At 42.2% G+C, this 22,039-nt stretch overlaps 1 protein-coding gene across 1 annotated transcript in view; it reads right to left on the bottom strand.

Annotated features, from left to right (window-relative positions):
• TRPC5 (transient receptor potential cation channel subfamily C member 5) overlaps nt 1-22,039 on the bottom strand; it is a 160,174-nt gene that overhangs the window by 14,975 nt on the left and 123,160 nt on the right. The window contains exon 6 of the mRNA XM_065915436.1: nt 19,789-19,984. Coding sequence (XP_065771508.1) covers nt 19,789-19,984 — 196 coding nt within the window. The remainder of the gene's footprint in view (nt 1-19,788; nt 19,985-22,039) is intronic.

The following is a 22,039-nucleotide window of genomic DNA, read 5'->3' as shown; positions in this document are numbered from 1 at the left end:
TAATAACATTTCTATTTTCCATTTCAAGAACTTTGTTTAGAATAATTGGGTTAAGCAAAGTGCCTCTATGTAAGACAGTAACTGGTACATTTAATAATTATTTGATAAGTTTTAGTAAGGTCTACAAATTTAGTGGCTTAAAACAACAAATATTTATTATTGTAAAGTTTCTGTGGGTCAGGAATCTGGGTGCGGCAATTTGTTTGCCTCTGGCTCAAGATCTGTTACAATGGTGTAATCCAGTTGTTGGTTGGAGGTAGGGTTACGACTGAAGCCTGAACTGAGGGGCATTTTCTTCCAAGCTGGTTGTATGGTTGTTGACAGGATTCAGTTCCTTGTGGGCTGCTGGACTGAAGACATTAGTCTTTTGCTGGCTATTGGTCAGAGATCTCTCTCAGTTCTTTCCAGAGTGGGCCTCTCCATACCAGCTTATAAAATGACAGCAGGTTTCCCCCAGAGGGTGTGTGAGAGAAAAGCCATGGTCTTTTTATAACCTAATATCTGAAGTGACATCACTTTTGCCATAATCTATTTGTTAAGAGTCCATAGGTCCAGCTCATACTCAAGAAAAAAAGGTTGAATATGAATTCAAATAACAGGAAGTGGGTATCACTGGGGGCCATCTCAGAAGCTGCCACAGTATTACCAGAAATTGAGAAACTGAATGACTATAATCTGTAGGGTAAAAGTCCCTACCACATTGAATTACTGTAGAAAAAGTGAAGTGAAAATCACCCAATCATGTCCGACTCTTTACAATCCCATGGACTATAGAGTCCATGGAATTCTCCAGGCCAGAATACTGGAATGGGTAGCCTTTCCCTTCTCCAGGGGATCTTCCCTACCCAGGAATCAAGCCCAGGTTTCCCACATTGCAGGCAGATTCTTAACCAGTTGAGCCACAAGGAAAGCCTAATTGCTGCAGAAGTCAGTATGAAATGCCTAGGCTACTGCCTGGTATGTAGTAAGAACTATATAACCATTCATTCCTTCTTCCACGTTTCTGAGCCTATAATACCAAAAACAAACTTTGAATTTTCATTTTACCCTTTGATAGCCCAGAATAGGCAGTCTTTTATCTGTGGAATATTTCTGTAGGTCTTAAAATACAGTAGATATTCAATAAGAACTTTGTAAAATGAAGTGAGTCATTTTTTAACACAGGGTCTCTAGGTTCCTTGTCATCTCTAGACACATTTGAAAAGGGAGAATGATGATATAGCTCCTATGGATATTTGGCTATTTTCTAATAAACTGAGCTGAATGTCCTGGTATCTGGGCAATGGCTTTACTACTTTTAATTTTTTTAAATCCCTGTGTGGGCTAGCTTTTTGTTTGTATGTGTTTTAAGCAAAAGCAGTTATGTCTTTTAAAAAACAGTTTTCTAACTGTCTAATGATTTCGACAAAGAATAGAAACAAGCAATGGGCCGAGTTGTAAACCACAAGCATTCTTATTTTAGCTTAAGAACCTTTCTGGTGCCCACTTATTGTACCTACTCCAATCAGGTGAGGATATAATTTTTTCTAAATGTTTTAAAAAACAGCTCAAGGACCCCAGTTGATACCATTTCATTCCCCTTGTTCTGAGGTGACCTCACATTGGGATTTACTATGAAATAATTTGTCAGAGAAGTTATTGCAAATTGTCCTCTCATTGATCTTTTCCCACTCATTTATCACATATAAATTCATTGTATACCTATTCATTCATTTTTTTAAAAAAACTAATTTTTATTTTTATTAAAGTATCATTGATTTACAATATTATTTTTCAGGTATACAGCAAAGTGGTTTGGTTATACGTATGTATATATGTGTGCATATATATGTATACATACATAAGAATATATATATTCTTTTCCACTATAGTTTCATACCACATATTACATAGTTCCCTGAACTATACAGTAGGTCCTTGTTATCTATTTTTTATATAGTAGTTTGTATATGTTAATTCCATAATCCTAATTTATCCCTCCCCTCCAATCCCCTTTGGTAAGCATGTTTGTTTTCTATGTCCATGAGTCTGTTTCTGTTTTGTAAATAAGTCCATTTGTACTATTTTTTAGATTCCATATATAAGTTATATATAATATTTGTCTTTCTCTGGCTTACTTCACTTAATATGATAATCTCTAAGTCCATCCATGTTGCTGCCAATGACATTATTTCTTTCGTTTTTTACAACTGAGTAATATTCCATTGTATGTATATACTGCATCTTCTTTATTCATTCCTCTGTCAATGGACATTTAGGTTGCTCCCATGTCTTGGCTATTGTAAATAGTGCTTCAATGAACATTGGGGTGCATATATCTTTTCAAATTAGAGCTTTCATTTTTTTCCAATATATGCCCAGGAGTGGAATTGCAGGGTCATACGGTAGTTCTCTTTTTAGTTTCTGAAGGAACCTCCATACTGTTCTCCATAGTGGCTGTACCAATTTACTTTCCCATCATTCATTTTTTTTTATTATTATTTTGAACAACTACTATATTCCAGATATTCTGATAGATGCTGGGTATAGCAAGATGACTGTCCTCTAATGGTGGTATGAATGCCACACAGAACACAGTTAGAATACAGAAGTAGCACCTAAATCCTGAATACTGGGACATAGCAGACCACCTGGGAGGATTGGTTAAACAGTGTGAGCTGTAAAGTAATGAGTAAGGTACTTATTCATCCAGATGTTCATTCATTCAACCAGTATATATTGACTGCGTGCTAGGTGTGAGGAGTTGGGATTTTAGCAATGAACAATATGGACAACATTATAATTCGGCCTGTGGAAATTTATTTTCAATCCTTGATCTGCTTTGAATTGCATGATTACAGACATGGTTTTTGTAGTCATATTTGTCTAAATCTCCCTAAATGTATGATGTGCAAGAGATTTTCATTCACCTTGTATGAGCTGGCCTTTCATCTTATGTGATAGACAAATCAGACACAGACTTTTTAAATTTTTCAATGTGTGGTGATGATGCCCTTTCCCATACTTTGCCCTACTGTCTCTACCCAACTATGACTTTTCAATATTCTCCAAGATCATCCCCTTGCTGGGTGCTTTTGTATAAGACAAAACCTACACAATCATAGGCTGTGATCCTTCCTCTTCCAACTTTCCAAAATTTTCAGGACTTTTGTGCTACCTTAATGTGATTGTAGTGCTACACATCCTTACACATGTGTTCTACTCATGTAATCATGGCCTTCATTGTCTTTGATATCATCAGCCGCTATAAAGCAAGCAGGTGAGGACTTCTATTTAGCTCCTTTCTCACTGCCAGTGTAATATAGATCATACTCTCAAACATTGTTGACTTGCTCAGATTTGGAACACATGACTGCAGCTATGTCAAAGGAATGTGTCTGTTCATTTTCCCATTTCTCAACAAATCTAAGCACAAGGTTATTTTTCTTGCAATCAAACCACAATACTGATTTCTTACCAGTTTTTTATAAATTCTTAGGCACTCTCTCAGCTCTCCTGCCAGCAACCATCTTGCCCTAGCAAACTAGAAAGCTTTACAACATAATGCAAAGGGAGAGTAGCAGGCACAGACATCACAGAGCAGAACTAATCATAGCCTTTGAGGAGAACAACTACTTCCAGCAGTCTTGGGCCCCATGGCAATACAAATTGCCATGAAATGCACAAATGTCAAGGTGGAACAATTCGTTTCCCTGGCATTTCAAGGGAAGTCTTCCTCACTTTGGACTGCTTTCTTCTGGTAAAATTCAGAGCATGCTTCTCAAATGTTGGTGTGCATCAGAATCATATGGGGCATTTGTTAAAAATGCAGATTTCTGGACCTCAGCAGGCATCATACATTGTATTGTGGTTTTGCCTCAGGGCAATTTTTAAAGAATGTAAGCATTTGAAATATATTATCATTTTTGTAACTCCATTTTTGTCTTCATTCATTTAAAAAATACACAGGAATCTTCAAAATATGGAAGGGGCCATACCTGCCACAATCTCTCAGACGCACTGAAGTAGAGAAAGTGCCCTCAGTGAGTATCACCATCCTCCGCCAGGCCCTCACCTCCAACTTTGTGTGCATGTGCAGTGGTCTAGAGGGGAGCCAGTTTTAATCATTTTGAGGCCTGCCAGGAATGACTTTGATGCTGGTTTGTGTAGTTTAGAGCCTTTATGGTAACTTCAATCCAAGCGCACAAACTCAGCCCAAAACATCAAGGCCAAACAGAGCTCTCCCTCCACTTCTGCTCCTTGCCCATCCATTGCCCCCAGCACTCCCTGTACCCTAGTACTGATGCCCCCCAATAGCCCCAGACTGCAAGAGCCCCCTCAGTGGGTGTTATAAACAGGTCTTCCTGCCCACTGAACACTTGGCAGTTGTCCGTTGAGCAGCCATTAGGTCTGCCCCCTCACCCACTTCCATTTCCAGGGATTAAAGGACTACTAATTCCTCCACTGATTATGTTGCTAGGTGGGGGAAACTGCTGCTTTGACCTCTCAAGGACTTCATGAGTGTTACTTTTTACTGGTTATGCAAGTTTCCAGTCCCTGAAACAACCACAGCTCGAGTGGACAAATTTCAGTGCTAAACATCAGGGCAAAGCTCACAACCCAGGCACTGGCTCCATCCAGATCTCTCATCCTCATGCTCTCAACTCCCCTCACATTCCATTACTGATACCAACCAGTCCCCTGTCTTGTTGCTTCAGGAGCAATCCCCAGCTGTGTGAAGCTGGGGACCAGGAAGCAGGGAAGGAGCGACAAAAGAGGTTGTATTTGAGCTGGGCCTTGAGAGATTGGCAGGATTTCTCCAGGCAGAGATGGAGGGAAAGAACTTCCCAGAAAGAGGCAACAGTAAGAAAAATCAGGAAGAGTAGAGAGGCTGAGCATGGCCAATGATGTCCAGAGAACTACTTAAGATTTGTTTACATCAGAGGTTCTCAAACTTCAAGGCCTTATTAGACTTGCCTGGCATGTCATAATGCTGATGCCTGGGTCTCACTTCAGACTTGAAAAAATGGATAGAGACTTTATTTTGGGGTGCTCCAAAATCACTGCAGATAGTGGCTGCAGCCATGAAATTAAAAGACTCTTACTCCTTGGAAGAAAAGCTATGACCAACCTAGACAGTATATTAAAAAGCAGAGACATTAGTTTGCCAACAAAGGTCTGTCTAGTCAAAGCTGTGGTGTTTTCAGTAGTCATGTATGGATGTGAGAGTTGGACTATAAAGAAAGCTGAGCACAGAAGAATTAATGCTTTTGAACTGTGGTACTGCAGAAGACTCTTGAGAGTCCCTTGGACTGTAAGGAGATCCAACCAGTCAATTCTAAAGGAAATCAGTCCTGAATATTCATTGGAAGGACTGATACTGAAGCTGAAACTCCAATACTTTGGCCACCTGATGCAAAGAACTGACTCATTGGAAAAGACCCTGATACTGGGAAAGATTGAAGGCAGGAGGAGAAGGGGACGACCGAGGATGAGATGGTTGGATGGCATCACCAACTCGATGGACGTGAGTTTGGGCAAGCTCCGGGAGTTGGTGATGGCCAGGGAAGCCTGGCATGCTGCAGTCCATGGGGTCGCAAAGAGTCGGACATGACTGAGTGACTGAACTGAACTGTGGGGATGGGAGGGAGGCGCTTCTAGAATCTGCATTGTTTCACAAGCTTCTTTGGGTGATTTTGACATAAGTGATTCTTGAACATCTTTTCAGAAGCACTAATTTTTGGATTCTGCCCACTTGTCCAGGTGTATTCAGCAGGCCAGAGCAGCAGAACAGCAGCTCTTCTGCCTTCCTACATGTTCCTGACTTCCCATGGCCACTGCCTTTTGTCCCTCTGTCAATGGGACAGTGGGTAGTAGGTATAATTTGTGCACCTCCAAAGATAATGCTATCTTGCTGCCCAACAATATGAAAAAAACTGACTTATCCAGCTACTATGGAGAAAAGGCATGGGAAGGAAGGAGGGGAAAAGTCAGAATTAATAACTGATATGGGCTTCCCAGGTGGTGCTAGTGGTAAAGAGCCTGCATGCCAATGCAGGAGACACAGGAGATGCATGCTCGATCCCTGGGTTGGGAAGATCTGGAGAAGGTCATGGCAAACCACTTCAGTATTCTTGCCTGGATAATCCCATGGACAGAGGAGCCTGATGGGCTATGGTTCATGAGGTCGCAAAGAGTTGGACATGACTGAAGTGACTGAGCACTGATGTAGCAGTCTCCCCAGGCTTTTTTGTTTATTGGAGTATAGTTGCTTTACAATGTCACATTAATTTCTTCTGTACAGCAACGTGAATAAGCTATATATATACACACATATATCCCCAGGGTTTCTTAATGTGTGGGGTCAAAGAGATACTCTTTCAACTAATGAATGGGTGGGGATGGGGCCAGGGAGAAAATGGATATTTGTTGCTTACTCAGGCTTGGCACCCTCTGGTTTTCCTTTGGCGGGAGTGTATGTGTTGATCATGTTTATTTAACATTCTCTGCAGAATTTATTACTTTTCCTTTCAATCTTACTGAGATGTAATTGGCATAAAGCACTGCATAAGTTTAAGGAGTATAGCATAGTGATGTGACTTACATATATTGTGAAGTGGTTACCACAGTAAGTTCAGTGAACATCTATCATCTCATATAGATACAAAAAAGGAATAAAAGGTTTTATCCTTGTGATGAGAACCTTTTAGGATCTACTCTCTTAGCAGTTGTCAAATATACCATACAGTGGTGTTAATTACAGTCATCATGTTGTACATGACATCCCCAGGACTTGTTTATCTTATAACTGGAAGTTTGTATTTTTGAATCACCTTCATCCAATTTCCCCACCTCCACACCCCCTGCCTCTGATAACCACAAATTTAGTCTCTTTTTCTATGAGTTTTTTTTTTTTTTAAGATTCTACATATAATTGAGATCATACAGTATTTGTCTTCCTCTGATTTATTTCACTCAGTTTAATACCCTCAAGGTCCCTGTATATTGTCTTTCTAATAAGAAGATAGCAGACTGTCTCATACTAAGGACAATAAAAGTGGCAGAATAAAAGACAACTGCAAATTGATCCAGTGTTTTAAGTCCCTGAGACCCAAAAAGATCTGCTTTCCATCTTCTAGAATGGTTCTGCAAGTTCCTCACAAGCAGACTGGGTTTTCTTCAGAGACCACTTGGTATATGAAACACAAGCATGCTCATAAAAACAACACAGGTCATAAACAATGGAGCTTATTTATTTTTTCCTCTCTGAGTCCAAGGGATGCTGAAGGAAAAGTGGCAAATAAAATGAGGGCACTGGATCCCCAGAATTCTCTCTTCCATACTCCACCTCTGACTTACTCTGTTGCCTTCAAATAAATCATCTATTTTCTGAGTCAGAATGAAATTTGGGAAGTTTTTAATTCACAATTTCTCAGGAAATCAACTAGCAGGATCGCACAGCTTCTTAAATCCCTCACTAACTTGTCTGTAGTCATCTGAATAGTTTCTGTTTTTCTCTTCTTGGCCTCACTCTCTTACCACAAGGTGGGCTGACGGGTGTGAGGAGAAAAAAAAAAAGTCTCAGGGAGATTAGATGATATATTCTGTGTGTTCTTAGTCCCTTGGTTGTGTCCAACTCTTTGTGACCCCATGGACTGTAGCCCGCCAGGCTCCTCTGTCCATGGGATTCTCCAGGCAAGAATACTAGAGTGGGTTGTCAAAACCTCCTCCAGGAGATCTTCCCAACCCAGGATTGAACCCAGGTCTCCCGCATCACAGCCAGATTCTTTATTGTCGAGCCACCAGGGAAGCCTGGATGATATATTGGGTTGGCTAAAAATTTTGTGCAGGTTTTTCCATAACATGTTATGGAAAACCTGTACAAACTTCTTTTTTGCAAATTCAATAATTTAAAAATGTGATGCTCTCCCAGTAGACACCAGTACTCTCCATTGTTATATGAAGATATGAGGAAGATAAGCCTCATTGGAGTAGAACATAAGATGGGTAAGTTTTGATTGAGGAATAGCATGAAGAACAAAGTTGGGAACAGAATGCCCTGGTCTATGCAAGGTCAGAAGGAATAGCACAACTGTATGACTGACCACACACACCACATAAAGCAGCTCTAGAATCCACGTCTTCTGACTCTTTGTTGTTGTTGCTGTTGTTTAGTTGCTCAGTCATGTCTGACTCTTTGTGACCCATGGGGCTGCAAAGAGTCGGACACAACTGAGCAAACAACACTTTCACTTATTCACTATGTGTCATACAGTGTATCCTGGTTAAGGATGGAGGGACTTTAGTATAAAGTGTCTCTGCATTAGTATTAAGAGAAACACACTATGGAATAACTTCCTTGAGGATTCACTGGGCAATGCAAACTTCTCTGTGCCTGCAAAAATCTGGAGGCCTAGGCCAATGGGAACTTTGATGAAGTCAATGAGAGGATTCTGGTTCCAGCTATCCAAGCCTTCTTTAGTAATTGGTGTTGATTTTCTAATGAATGAGAAGGCCTATCATACTTTCTTTTCTTTCACTCTGGGTGATTCCTGACATGTCACATTTATTAAGAGCAGCTTTGAGATAATTCTGTTTCTCATCAAGCCTTTGTGATTACCTTAAAATTTTATATGCACAGGTACTTCTAAAAGTTCAAACATACAGGGAAAATTGGGAAAGAGAACAGAGGGAAAGCAAAATCTCATGACGGAAGAATGGAGAATAAGAAGGGGAGAAATACAATTACCTCCTTCCACCAATTTTTTACTCTTAGGTCATTTGTATTATCCTCTTTTAAACAAAGTCGGGTATACCTTGACAGCTAAGATAATGTAATTTTGCTGTCAGATCGCAAGTAAAAAGCAGAGTATTGCAGTAGGTCATAACTTCTGAGGCTCCTTCTGGGGTATTTTGGCTTCTGTGTTGTAGCTACAGGCCACCTCCTGGCCCAGGCTGTCTCCATGCTGAGCCGACCTACATGTAGGTCTCCAGTGACCACAGCAAGGGAGAGAACTTATTAATATTAATCAGCCAGCTCTCACATTTAGTTTTTAAACCTCAAGTTGCTCAGAAATTAAAGAACATTTGCATCAGATAGTTTTCTAGTCAACAGAGTCTTGATGCCCAGGACAAGACTAAAGGCAGAAGCCAAGTACACATTTGTCAACCATGGCCTGTGGGCCATGGGCATTTTACATTTCCACCAAAATTATTTTTAGCCTATGAAGAGCACATTCAGAGGCCAATCCATAGGAAGGCCAGGTCTTCTCTGTTTCTCTCCAGATTGTCCATGAATAGTTGTTACTTTATGTAGAGGTTGAAGGCACCTTTGACTTCAGTCAGTCAGTTCAGTCTCTCAGTCATGTCTGACTCTTTGTGACCCCATGAACCATGGCACGCCAGGCCTCCCTGTCCATCACTAACTCCCAGAGTTCACCCAAACTCATGTCCATTGAGTCAATGATGCCATCTAACCATTGCATCCTCTGTCGTCCCCTTCTCCTCCTGCCTTCAATCTTTCCCAACATCAGGGTCTTTTCAAATGAGTCAGCTCTTCACATCAGGTGGCCAAAATATTGGAATTTCAGCTTCAACATCAGTCCTTCCAATGAACACCCAGGACTGATTTCCTTTAGGATGGACTGGTTGGCTCTCCTTGCAGTCCAAGGGACTCTCAAGAGTCTTCTCCAACACCACAGGTCAAAAGCATCAGTTCTTCTGCGCTCAGCTTTCTTTATAGTCCAACTCTCACATCCATACATGACTACTTAAAAAACCATAGCCTTGACTAGATGGACCTTTATTGACAAAGTAATGTCTCTGCTTTTTAATATGCTGTCTGGGTTGATCATAACTTTCCTTCCAAGGAGTAAGCATCTTTTAATTTCATGGCTGTAATCACCATCTGCAGTGATTTTGGAGCCCCCAAAAATGAAGTCAGCCACTGTTTCCACTGTTTCCCCATATATTTCCCATGAAGTGATGGGACCGGATGCCATGATCTTCGTTTTCTGAATGTTGGGGACAAAAGATCTGATCCTTTGCAAATTGTGATGATGGCGACATTTTCCTTCAGTGCTTCTAATCTCTTTCTCTTATTGTTGTCCCCCCCTTCTTCAGGTATACTTCCCTCACTTGCTTGATTCCCCATAAAAACCTGATCTTAGTAAGGGATTGAACTCACAAGGAGTCATAAGTCACCTACTAACAGCTTAAAACCTATTTGCATTATAAGTGGGGACAAGGTCCCAAAGTGAGGGATTTCAGGACAATGGTAGAATGTCTCTGAATCCTCTGAGATTTTATGCTAAACTGTATGCATGCATGGGCTTCCCAGGTGTCACTAGTGGTAAAGAACCTGCCTGCCAATGCAGGAGATGTAAGAGATGCAGGTTCTATTCTTCAGTCAGGAAGATCCCCTGGAGGAGGGCATGGCAACCCACTTCAGTGTTCTTACCTGGATAATCCCATGAACAGAGGAGCCTGGTGGGCTACAGTCCATGGAATTGCAAAGAGTTGGTCATGCCTGAAGTGACCCCAGCATGCACACACATGCATTTTTTCTTCATCAAGACAATTCATGACTCAAAAAAGGTGCAGTCTTAAGGTAAAGAAATGAAATGCAAATAGTGGAAATTGAAACTGTAGTTCTATGACTGTCCACCTCATGAGAACAGGGACCACATCTTTCTTGCTCCTGTTACCTACTATATCCCCAGCATAGGGTATATAATACTCTCTCAATAAGCATTTGTTAAATTCATTCATTTATCCATCCAGGAGATATTTATTGTTAAGTGAATGGATGAAAAAGTAAAAGATACCAGCTAGCAGAAGGGAAGAGGTAATTTTTTGGCATCAGGCCCTTTCCATCACTCACATAGTTGATCATGTTTCTATCTGAGTTACCCAAGATGGAGTCTCCAGGGTACCTACTGATGTTCCTGATGAATATCAAGTACAAGGGAGTCTGGGATGCTAGAAGGAGCTCAGGCATCTGCCCTGTTGGGTTGACCTTTAGCACAGGGTAAGGAAACTCACTTTCCTCATTTGTCCACTTCCCATTCCCACTTGAATCTTTGTCAGTCACCAAAATCATTACCAGGCAGCAGGAGGCATTGAAGGCTCAGTGTTTTGAAGCAAAGCTCTCTCATCCCCAGCAGATATGGGCTCTCAGACAAAACCATGCGTGGGCATGGATGCAGAACGACAGAGAAATCCATTTCTGTGTTAGACTACCAGAGGGAGGGCTGGGCCCAGGCAGAGCTAGCAGTCTGAAAAGTCAGCTTTTGGTGACCCCTGTAGCATGTGCTGAGAGAATGCTCCTCTCTCCCCAACTGCAGCTGGAGGGTGGATAGTCAGTCCATTTACTGTTGTGGATATAGTTTCAAGAGAATTTAAAGTAACCAAGAACTGTTTGAGAAGGAAAAGGGCTGAGAGATCCCAAGATAGCATGTGTATGTTGAATGAGGAGTTCTTGTCATGCAAATAAGCTTAGTAGCTCTGAACTTTTTACCTTCTGTGGGTGTGATGATTTCAGGTGGGTTGTGTGATTGTCTGGGGAGGCTGGGGATATTAGGGGCAGAATTAACAAGAAACCAGAAGTTTGAAGTCTGGTGGGCAAAAAAAAAAAGGGGGGGGAAAGAGAGTTTGTGTGTGTGTGTATGTGTGTTGGGAAGTTGGTGGTCAGGGGATCTGACCTCAGGAAAACAGAATAAGTCACTTAGTCTCTGGAACCAAAGAAGACTCCTTAGAAGATCCCTCTGGTTAGAAACTAAGGGAAAGTCAGTGAGTCAGTGAACCAAGTGGAGAGGCAAAGCTGGGGGGAGTCTGACATTGGGTGGTGTGGAGTGGAGGGTGGAGGGTGTACACGAGGGCCTGGGGGCTTGTGTTCATGCAGGAAAGAAGGTGTGTGGTGTCATTATCAGTTTGGATCAGACAGACCTGCTGGTGCCCTTATGAAGGGTGTGCCCTTGGATCAGTTACTTTAGCTCTGTGCCTCAGTTTCCTCACCTATAAAATTGAATCGATAATAGTACCTACCTCAGGTAGTTGTAAGGATTTAATGAGAAAATATACATGAAAAGTGCTTTGTATAGTGTCTGGCACATTATAAGTGCTCAATAAGTGGTAGTTTTATTATTTATTTATTTTTAAAAATATTTATTTATTTGGCTGCCTTTTCTCTAGTTGTGGTGTGTGGGCCTAGTTGCCCTGTGGCAGGTGTGATCTTAGTTTCCCGACAGGGATCAAACCTGCATCCCCTGTGTTGCAAGGCAGATTCTCAGCCATTGAACCACCATGCAAGTCCCCAGTAGTTTTACTGATAGTAGTTATAATGATTGTTGTTGTTGTTTAGTTGCTAAAGTCTTTACTTGCCACCCTATGAACTATAGCCTCCCAGACTCTTCTGTCCATGGGATTTCCCAGGCAAGAGTACTAGAATGGGTTGCCATTTCCTTCATGGGATCTTCCTGATCCAGGGATTGAACCCACATCTCCTGCATTGGCAGGTGGGTTCTTTACCACTGAGCCACCAGGGAAGTGCTGTATGATACTAGATAGAAAGTGCCTGGGATTTAATAAAGGCTTGTGTCTATGCCAGATTATTCACTTTATTCTTATTTCTGATTTCTCTAAGCTTTAGGAAAATGAGAAAGACTTCAGCTTGAGACTAGAGGTGGAGGCCAGGCCCGGGCTTGTCCAGGTAAGGTCCAGGTAAGGTAAAGCAGTTAACCCCAGGTGCTGTGCTAAACCACGTAGACAGCAACATGAGGACTCAGCATGGGGATGTGGGAAGCCACAAAAGCAGACCTCATCTTTAAAAACTATTTTTCTAAAAGCAGGCTCTAAACTTTGTTATTCAGCTTCTAGAGATGTGACTTGTAGACATGCTTCCCCTCTTTGCAGGAACATAGTCCCTTCAAATGGGACTTTCTTCCCATTTGAAGATATTTTCATGGGGAATAAGGATGAGAGGTAAAAAGGAGTGAGGCAAGCTTCTACTCTCTTTACAGCACTGCCCCCACCCCCCACTCAACACCAAGCCAATCCTTGCTGGTATGCCTGCTCTTGGGCTTCCCAGGTTGTGCTAGTGGTAAAGAATCTGCCTGCCAAAGCAGGGGATGTAAGAGACGCAGGTTTGATCCCTGGGTCAGGAAGATACCCTGGAGGAGGACATGGCAACCTGCTCCAGTGTTCTTGCTGGAGAAACCCATGGACAGAGGAGCCTGGTGGGCTACAATCCATAGGGTCGCAAAGGGTCAGACACGACTGAAGCGACTTAGCACACATAGCACATGCCAGCTATTTCTCTGCCAGTGTGAAGTGAAAGCCACTCAGTTGTGTCTGACACTTTGCGACCCCATGGACTATAGAGTCCATAGAATTCTCCAGGTCAGGATACTCGAGTGGGTGGCCTTTCTCTTCTCCAGGGGACCTTCCCAACCCAGGGATTGGACCCAGGTCTCCTGCATTTCAGGCGGATTCTTTACCAGCTGAGCCACAAGGGAAGCCCCCAGGGATTGAGATCTAAAAGCTGCCCCCACTATTCTGTCTTCCCAGATTTGACCTCCAATGCTCAACTCAATGTGTACTTCCTAAATCAGCCTCACAACAACTCAATCAAATAGGTATTGGTTGGGAGGTAGCCAGAAAAACAGAAATCACTTTAAGCCTTTCAAACATAGGAGATTTAATACAGATTAGTCACAGGGGATGAAAGAGTTGAGAACCAAACAGGAGGCACTGAGGCAACTCAGAGATTAGCAACAACAGGAAGCCCCTCTTATCCCTGGAGTTAGAGGGACAGTGTGAAGACATGGTGAGAGGTGTTGCCAGAGCTCGGAGACTGGGGCTATCTGGTGGGAACTAGAGCCAAGATGGGGCTTCCTTGCAGAAGCTGGTACCAAGGAGAGGGGGATAACTGGTGGTAGCTGGAGCTACCAGAGGTGAGCCCTGTAGGAAACAGCTGCTGCTGGAAGTGCCACAGAAAGTAAGGTTGGACATGGGGAAGAAATATCCTAGCTTCTCTCTTCTTCCTACCTTCTGGTTGGTCAAACCCACACAGAAGCAAATGGCAAAGGGCTATGGGAAATGTAGTTCCCTGATACAGACCAATGCAGGAAATGAACAGGGAGTGGATCTGAGGGTAAACAGCAGATGAAAAGCTTAATTATCCACCCCCATTTTACAGAGGAGTCAAATGAGGCAGAAAGAGATTAAGATACCCCAACTACACTAAGTGGCAGAATCCAGGTTTCAAATCCAGGCAGGCTGACTACTCCTGAGTCCATGCTCTCTGTAATCACTACTATTATATGCTCAGGGTAATAGTGCTATTGTTATTTAACTCGTCAGACTTTTCCCTCTGGATTTAAAGCTCTCCAAAGGCATCTATTGTGTCTTTATATTTATATCATTTATAGCACGTAGCCTCTGTGGATTTTTCAGAACCTTCCAGCAGATGTAGATTGTTGACTGAAATGGGATGATCAGGAGGTTTTCATAGGTTTGGGTCGGGGGTGGGTATTGTGAAAATGTCCTCTGCCATTCTGAATGTTTTCTTGTTAATTAAATGTAGCAATTTCTGATCAGATTCCAGACAATGGTTTAGCAACGGGGAAAAGTCTAAGCAGCAAGGAGAAAAATTGGTATCTAGATTGCTTGAGGGCATCCCAAAGGGAACAGACAGTTATAAAAATTTGACTCCAATGTTATAAAATTTCTACAACTTGAATTGAGCAGCTTCTTCACCTGGGAAGAGGATATAGGTGACTTGGCTGGCAGTGTTGCTGTTTTATTCGGTTTTCTTAACAGTTCTTGGGTACTAAGAGTGCACAGTTATGTTGATGAAGTATCACTTCTCACTGTGTCCATCATGACCACCCTTGTCTAAGCCACCAACAGCTCTTATGTGGTCAATGCAATGGTCTCATAATTTGTCTCTGTCCCTGTACCATTCCACCTCTTCTCAATCAGCCACAGCAATCTTACTAAAATGCCAGTTAGATCACAATATTGTTGTTCAGTCACTAAGTTGTGTCTGACTCTTTGTGACCCCATAAACTGCAGGATGCCAGGTTTCCTTGTCCTTCACTATCTCTCAGAACTTGCTCAAATTCATGTTCATTGAGTTGGTGATGCCATCCAACCATCTGATCCTCTGTTGCCCACTTCTCCTCCTGCCCTCAATCTTTCCCAGCATCAGGGTCTTTCCCAATGAGTCAACTCTTCATGTCGGGTGGCCAAAGTACTGGAGCCTCAGCATCAGTCCTTCCAATGAATATTCAGTACTGATTTCCTTTAAGATTGATTGGTTTGATCTCCTTGTAGCCCAAGGGAGTTTCAAGCATCTTCTCCAGCACCACAATTCAAAAGCATCAGTTCTTCAGAGCTCAGCCTTCTTTATGGTCCAACTCCCATCATGTACCTACTGTGTTTAAAACCCTCTCACAGCTCCCCATTTCACTCAGAGAAGAATCTAAAGTCTTCACAAAGGTTGATCAGGCCCTACCTGATCTGTCCTTCACCTCTATGACCTCATCTCCAACTTGTCTCCCCTTTGTGTACTCCACTCCTGTCACACTGGCCTTCCCAAGGCTGAAATCAAAGTGTCAGCATAGCTCAGCTGTTATCTGGAGACTCTGGAGATGAATCTATCTCAAATTCATTGATGTTGTTGGAAGAATTCATTTCCTTGTGGTATGAGGACTGTGGTCCCCATTTCCATGCAGGCTGTCAAGTGGGGGCCATATTCATCTCCTAAACACCACCCATATTTTTTACTACATGGTTTCCCCCATCTTCAAGCCAGAAATGACACACCAAATCCTCCATGTGCTTCAGACCTCTGACATTCTCTTCTGCTTTTAAAACACTCATGAGGTTAGATTAGGCCCACCTGGATACTCTTCCTGTGTGGTAACCTTAATTATATCTGCAAAACCCCCTTTGCCATGTAATGCAATGTAATCTCAGGTATGCTATCTCATCATAGTCATAGTCCTAGTGATTAGGGTGGGAAAGCTTGAGGCAGCATTTTAGCCTTGTGCCCCCCTCCACAATAATCAGCTGTTTGAGAAATTAACCAATCAGAATGTATGCCAACAAAAGCCCCGGAGCAGGGGCATGGAGAATACCTGCTGCTCCAGGTGTTACCCTTTACTTGTAGGATTGTGGAGTGGCCTGGAGGCATCCCAGAGACAATAGCTGGAGTTGTAGCTATTTACCAACTGGTATGAAAATTCTTTAATATTTTAACAAGTGGGGATAGCATATCCATGCCTAGCAGTTGTTTATCTGCTCCATAATGTGTGAAGTGCTGCCTTCTTTTCTGAGCTCAGAGAGTCTGAGTTTGGTCTAGGATGATCAGGGGAAGGTGGGATCACCACCTGCCTTCCTACATACTTCCATGGTGTGCAGTGGCCCCTTCCAGCCTTGCCTGCTGTTTCTGTGCCACCACATTTGTTTTTCTGTTTGTTTTTTTTCTGATGAATGTCTCTATTTGCATGGCTGTCTTATGCAGTGGGAGAGTTCATCCATCACCTGAGCCTCCAAGCACTGCCACTCCAAGGCAGATAACTAATCCACAGCAGATGTGGCTCAGTGAAGCAAGTGCTGTGGACTTGCTCTCACCATTAGCCTGCACATTTCACAGCAGCCAAAGAAACCCAGGCTTCTTATTAACTTGCCAAGCAAAGCTTGATCACAGCTCATCATGAGCCTCATGTTTTGTGAGGACCCATCTCAGGCAATAGACATGACTCCTGTGGGTGAGTTGGGGTAGGAAGAGGGCCTAAGTTAAATGACTTTGGCTGTTTCTCCCGCCTAATATTTTTATATGGGTGAATTTGATGAAAAAGGTATCAAGGACAGCTTCACTTGATAGAATTGTGAGCATACACATCAGGCACAGCAGTGACAAGGTGGGTGTGTTGAAGGAAGTGTCACAGAGGAAAATGAGTGGCTCGAGGAGAGATAAGAATAAAGGGAGGAAAGTAAATCACTGCTGATTGCAGACAACACTAATAATATTAATATACAACATGGCCAGCTTCACTTGCTGATGTTGGCTGAGACTGCAGAGCACAGCTATGGTGTGTTGTGGTGCTCATACGTCACAGATTCACAGTGAATCTGTATCAACAACTGAGTGTCTACTTAGACTGAGTCAGTCTGTGCTTCCTTTTTTTTTTTTTTTGGCTGTGCTGAGTCTTCATTGCTGCAAGGAGGCTTCTTTCTCTAGTTGTGGCAAGCAGGGGCTACTCTTTGTTGCAGTGTACAGACTTCTCATTGTGGTGGCTTCTCTTGTGGAGCACGGGCTCTAGGGTGAATGGGCTTCAGTAGCTGTGACTCACCGGCTCTAGGCATAAGCTCAGTAGTTGTGGTACATGGGCTTAGTTGCCTTGCGGCATGTCGAATCTTCCTGAACCAGGGATTGAACCCATGTCCCCTGTATTGGTAGGTGGATTCTTAACTGCTGGACAACTAGGAAAGCCCCATGCCACCTTTTGAAGTAGGAGAGATTTGTCTTCAGTGACTTTCTTTCTTATAACCTTTCCCCCATGTCTAGGCCTTTCTAAAGACTGCATTCACTGCTGAAGTGGAGATATGGCAAGTGGAATCAAATCTACTTGCTGGTCTTTACCATGTTAACAGAACCAGATATCTTTGGAATCAGGATCCCATTGGAGCCAGTTCCAAATGGTAAAGACACATTTACAGAGGATCTCAAAGCAGCAGGTAGTATTCAGGGTGGTTGACTATGACTGTAGATGTGTGAGATGGTATACACCCTATTAAGGACATCTCCCTGCAAGCCCCACCCCCAGCTCTCTCTCAAGCTGAGGTGTTTTCTTCAGGTGCAGCAGTAGGCGGCACTGAAATACAACTTACTACCAGCAGGGGCTGACAAGAGAGCTGAAGTTGAAGATTTCTACCCGTCCTAGCAAAATGTCACCAAACTCAGTGGAAAACATCACAGCCCTGCATTAGGTGACAAGAAAATATCTCCCTTTTTCTCTGCCATTAGGAGCAATCAGCTGTAAGACGCCCAGGGAGAAAATGACAAATGCCTCAGCACAAATATTGCCATCTTTGGTAGGGGTAGGGGGTTTGGATAATAGGCATAGTGGTGGAAAAATAAACGCTTGAGATTCTATATGCCTTTCTGTCTTATAGAGACAGGTTAGGAGTGAGCATAGAGTGTTTCAGAGTTGTTGGTCTAGTTGGGTTTGGAGGGGGGAGAGAGAGAAAACAAACTATATTTCATTTCAAAAGCAACAGATGGAGAGAATTTCAAGCTAGAAAGGACCTTGAGAGCTGTTCATCTATAGACACTCAGACTCATAGAATATCAGAGCTGGCAGGGATATTAAAGACCATTGAGTCAGACATGCAAATGGCCAACAGGTACATAAAAAGTTGCTCAACATCATTCTTCATCAGGGAAATATAAATCAAGACCAACAGTGAGATATCACCTCATACCAGTTAGGATGGCTATTATAAAAATAAAAATAACAAGTAGTGGTGAGGGAATGGAGAAAAGGGAACCCTGGTGTTCAGTTGATGAAAATGTAAATTGTTATAGCCACTATGGAAAACAGCGTGGAGTTTCCTCAAAAAATTAGAAGTACCATATGATCTGGAAATTGCACTTCTGTGTATTTATCTGAAGGAAATGAAATCACTGTCTTGAAGGGATATCTGCACCTCCATGTTCACTGCAACATTATTCACTATAGCCAAGATATGGAAACAACCTAGGTGTCCATTGATGTTGTTGTTTAGTTGCTAAGTCATATCTGACTCTTTTGCGACCCCATGGACAATAACCCACCAAGCTCCTCTGTCCATGGGATTTCCCAGGCAAGAATACTGGAGTGGGTTGCCATTTCCTTCTCCAGGGGGTCTTCCTGACCGTGGAGATCAAACCCACATCTCCTGTATTGGCAGGTACATTCTTTATCACTGTGCCATCCATTGATATGTGGATAACTAAAGAAAATGTGGTATTTATATATACAACTAAACATCCAAATTCACTGATATCTAATTAAACAGGACCTCAAGTAGCCAGAATTTCTTTGCTAACACTTGCATTTTTAGAAATCATAAGAAAATAAGCTAAGGTTAGATATTTATTTTGACATTAAAAAACCAAGACAGGGCTTACACTGATCCCATATCCTATATCTTCACCATTTTTAGTTTAGAGTAATGCACACTACTGATCCAAATGATAATATGATGGTCCAAAAAAGATTCAGCCATAGAACTCTACTTCAGAGTATCTCACAGTGGACTGTAGTCACTCATACATTTTTGATTAAAAAAAAATACCACCCTCTGATAAAGTTGTCCTTGGCAATAAATAGACTGCTCAGTTTTGGGAGAAAGATGTCTACAGTGAAGATGGAGATAAGACCATCCCTCTTGCCTGAGAAATGGGTTAGCTCAATCAACCCTAGAGATTAGTGAGGGTACATGTTGTAGCCAAACTGCTCATACCTCCTGAGCTCTTCTTACCAAGGCAAGAAAATGGATTCAGAGATTTAAACATAATTTTAACAGGTAACCAGAAACTCTTATTCATTAGAACATTACTAAGATGCAAAGGACTAACAGTCCAAACTGCCTTAGAAAGAAATAATTCAATCTAATAACTAGAAAAGCTAGTGTAAAATAACTAAGGCAGATGGAGTGTTTCCTTGAGTTTCCAATGGACTCCAGCCCACTGTGACCACTCCTGAAACCAAGGTACCCACCCCCCTACCCACCACCTTGTAGAGCAAAGTGACTTACAGCAATAAGCTGGTAGGAGTTGTTCATCATGGCGATCAGCATGTTCAGCAGCACTACCAAGGAGATGACATTGTATGTACCAAACATAGTTGCTCCCACAAACTCTGTGAATTCATGTCTGGCTTTCACATTGGTGACATAGAGATTTAAAAGGCCGAATACAGACCAGAAGAGGGACTGAAGGGTTTCAAAGAGCCTAAAAGAGATCAAAGAGAAGGTCAGTTCTCAAGGAGGAGCAAGAAAAAAGCAAAAACGTGCTTAATTAATAATAATTAATTAATAAGGAGGTTGCATCCCAGCAGGTTGAGTGATGATCTCACGTATTTTGGTCTCTTCTCCAGCACAATCCACCCAAGTCTGTTTGTTCCCACTTCTATGTCTTATGCCTTGCCCTTCCGCCTGGAATATCATCTCCTTCTCAATCTACACAGAACCTTTAATTTTCCAAGACTTATTTCAAGCACCACTTCCTCCACCAAACTTTCTCCTTTATCTTCAGACCATGTGACTTAACACCTTTCTAATTACATAGAGGCAGGAGTGCAATGGCTAAGAATATGGTACTTGGGTTAGACTTCCCTGGGTTAAAAACAGCTCTGACACTTGCCAGCTAAGTGAACATGAGCAATGTAAACCATTTCTGATACTTCTTTTGTGGTTCCCACAGGGCCCAGAATGGTGCTAAGCTCAGTAGAGTAGCTTAAGGATTCTTGAATGAAAATTTATATGAATTGTTTTTAATGATATATTAGCTAACAATTACTGAGAATTTACTATAAAAGCATTTGTGTTGTGTTAGTTGCTCAGTTGTGTCTCACTCTTTGTAACCCCATGGACTGTAGCCTGCCAGGCTCCTCTGTCCATGGAATTCTTCAGGCAAGAATACTGGAGTGTGTAGCCATTCCATTCTCCAGGGGATCTTCCTGACCCAGGGATCAAACTAGGGTCTCCTGCATTGCAGGCAGATTCTTTACCATCTGATCCACCAGGGAAGAACCATAAAAGCATACTAAACATTTTACATATATTAACATTATGATTCCTATAAGACTGATATTGTTACTTCTGAGGAAAGAGAGGTTCATAGATTGAATAATTTGACCAAGCTATAAGTGCTGAGCCAGAATTCAAATCCAGGTACTTCTGACCTCCCCAAGCCACTGTTTTATTCTATATTGGATAGCTTCATAAATTACTGTTTCTTCTCATAGTCTCCACATCCAAATATTAATATGTAACTTTTGCAAGGATATGTTTTGGGGGTCCAGGTTTTCTTTTGCATCATGTTCAGAAATTTGTGCATATAGCAATACAAAGCAGCCAGCTCCTGGGCGGGCACTAACCAATCATTTCTCCAGCACATGAAAGAGGCAGAGAAGTCAAGAAATAAAACTTTGAGAATGAATGTAACTTTTCAATTCTTGAAAAGCTCAAAATGTGTTGTTTTTATAGCCCAGTGTATTTTGAGCAGCTTAGAGACAGGTTCTTGGGTTCATTTGGGGGTTATACGTGGGCAGTGTCTTAAAAATTTCCTCTGTCTGGGAGTGCTCTTCCCCCCATCTCTGCATGGCTGTCTCCTTGTCATCACTGAGGTCTCAACTCAATCATCACTTGCTTAGACAGACTCCCCGGTGTCACTCCACCTAAAGTAGGCCCACCAGTTACTCTCTATCCTATTGTCTTGTTTCAGGTTTTTGGTAGCATTTAAAACTCTCTAAAATTATGTTATTAAGTAAATTCTGATTCTATGTTGATTTTCTATTCATCTCTACTGGAAAGTAAGCTCTATGAGAAAAGAGACAGGCATATAACTACTATGTACCTGGCATATAATAGGCTTCCCTTGTGCTATTGGTAAGGAACTTGCCTGCAAATGCAGGGGATGTAAGAGATGTGGGTTTAATCCCTCGGTCAAGAAGATCCCCTGGAGTAGGGCATAGCAACCCACCCCATATTCTTGCCAAGAAAATCCCATGGACAGAGGAGCCTGGCAAGCTACAGTCCATGGGATTGCAAAGAGTCAAACATGACTCAAGCTACTGAGCAGCACTATATCTGTTGAACACATGATTGAAGACATATTAATAATACAACTACTGTTATAACTAGATTAAAGGTGTATAAGACTCCAAACCTGTTAATAATTGCATGTTCAGTAGGCGAGGGTTTCACAGTGAGGGTTAGTTCATTTTGATGAAGCTTGTACTCTGCACTGGCCTGATTCTCAGGTGACCTCCTTTGGGACATGCAT

This window comes from Muntiacus reevesi, chromosome X (assembly GCF_963930625.1).
Source record: "Muntiacus reevesi chromosome X, mMunRee1.1, whole genome shotgun sequence".
NCBI lineage: Eukaryota > Metazoa > Chordata > Mammalia > Artiodactyla > Cervidae > Muntiacus > Muntiacus reevesi.
Note: the sequence above shows the minus strand (reverse complement) of the source record. Positions and strands in the feature narration are given on the sequence as shown.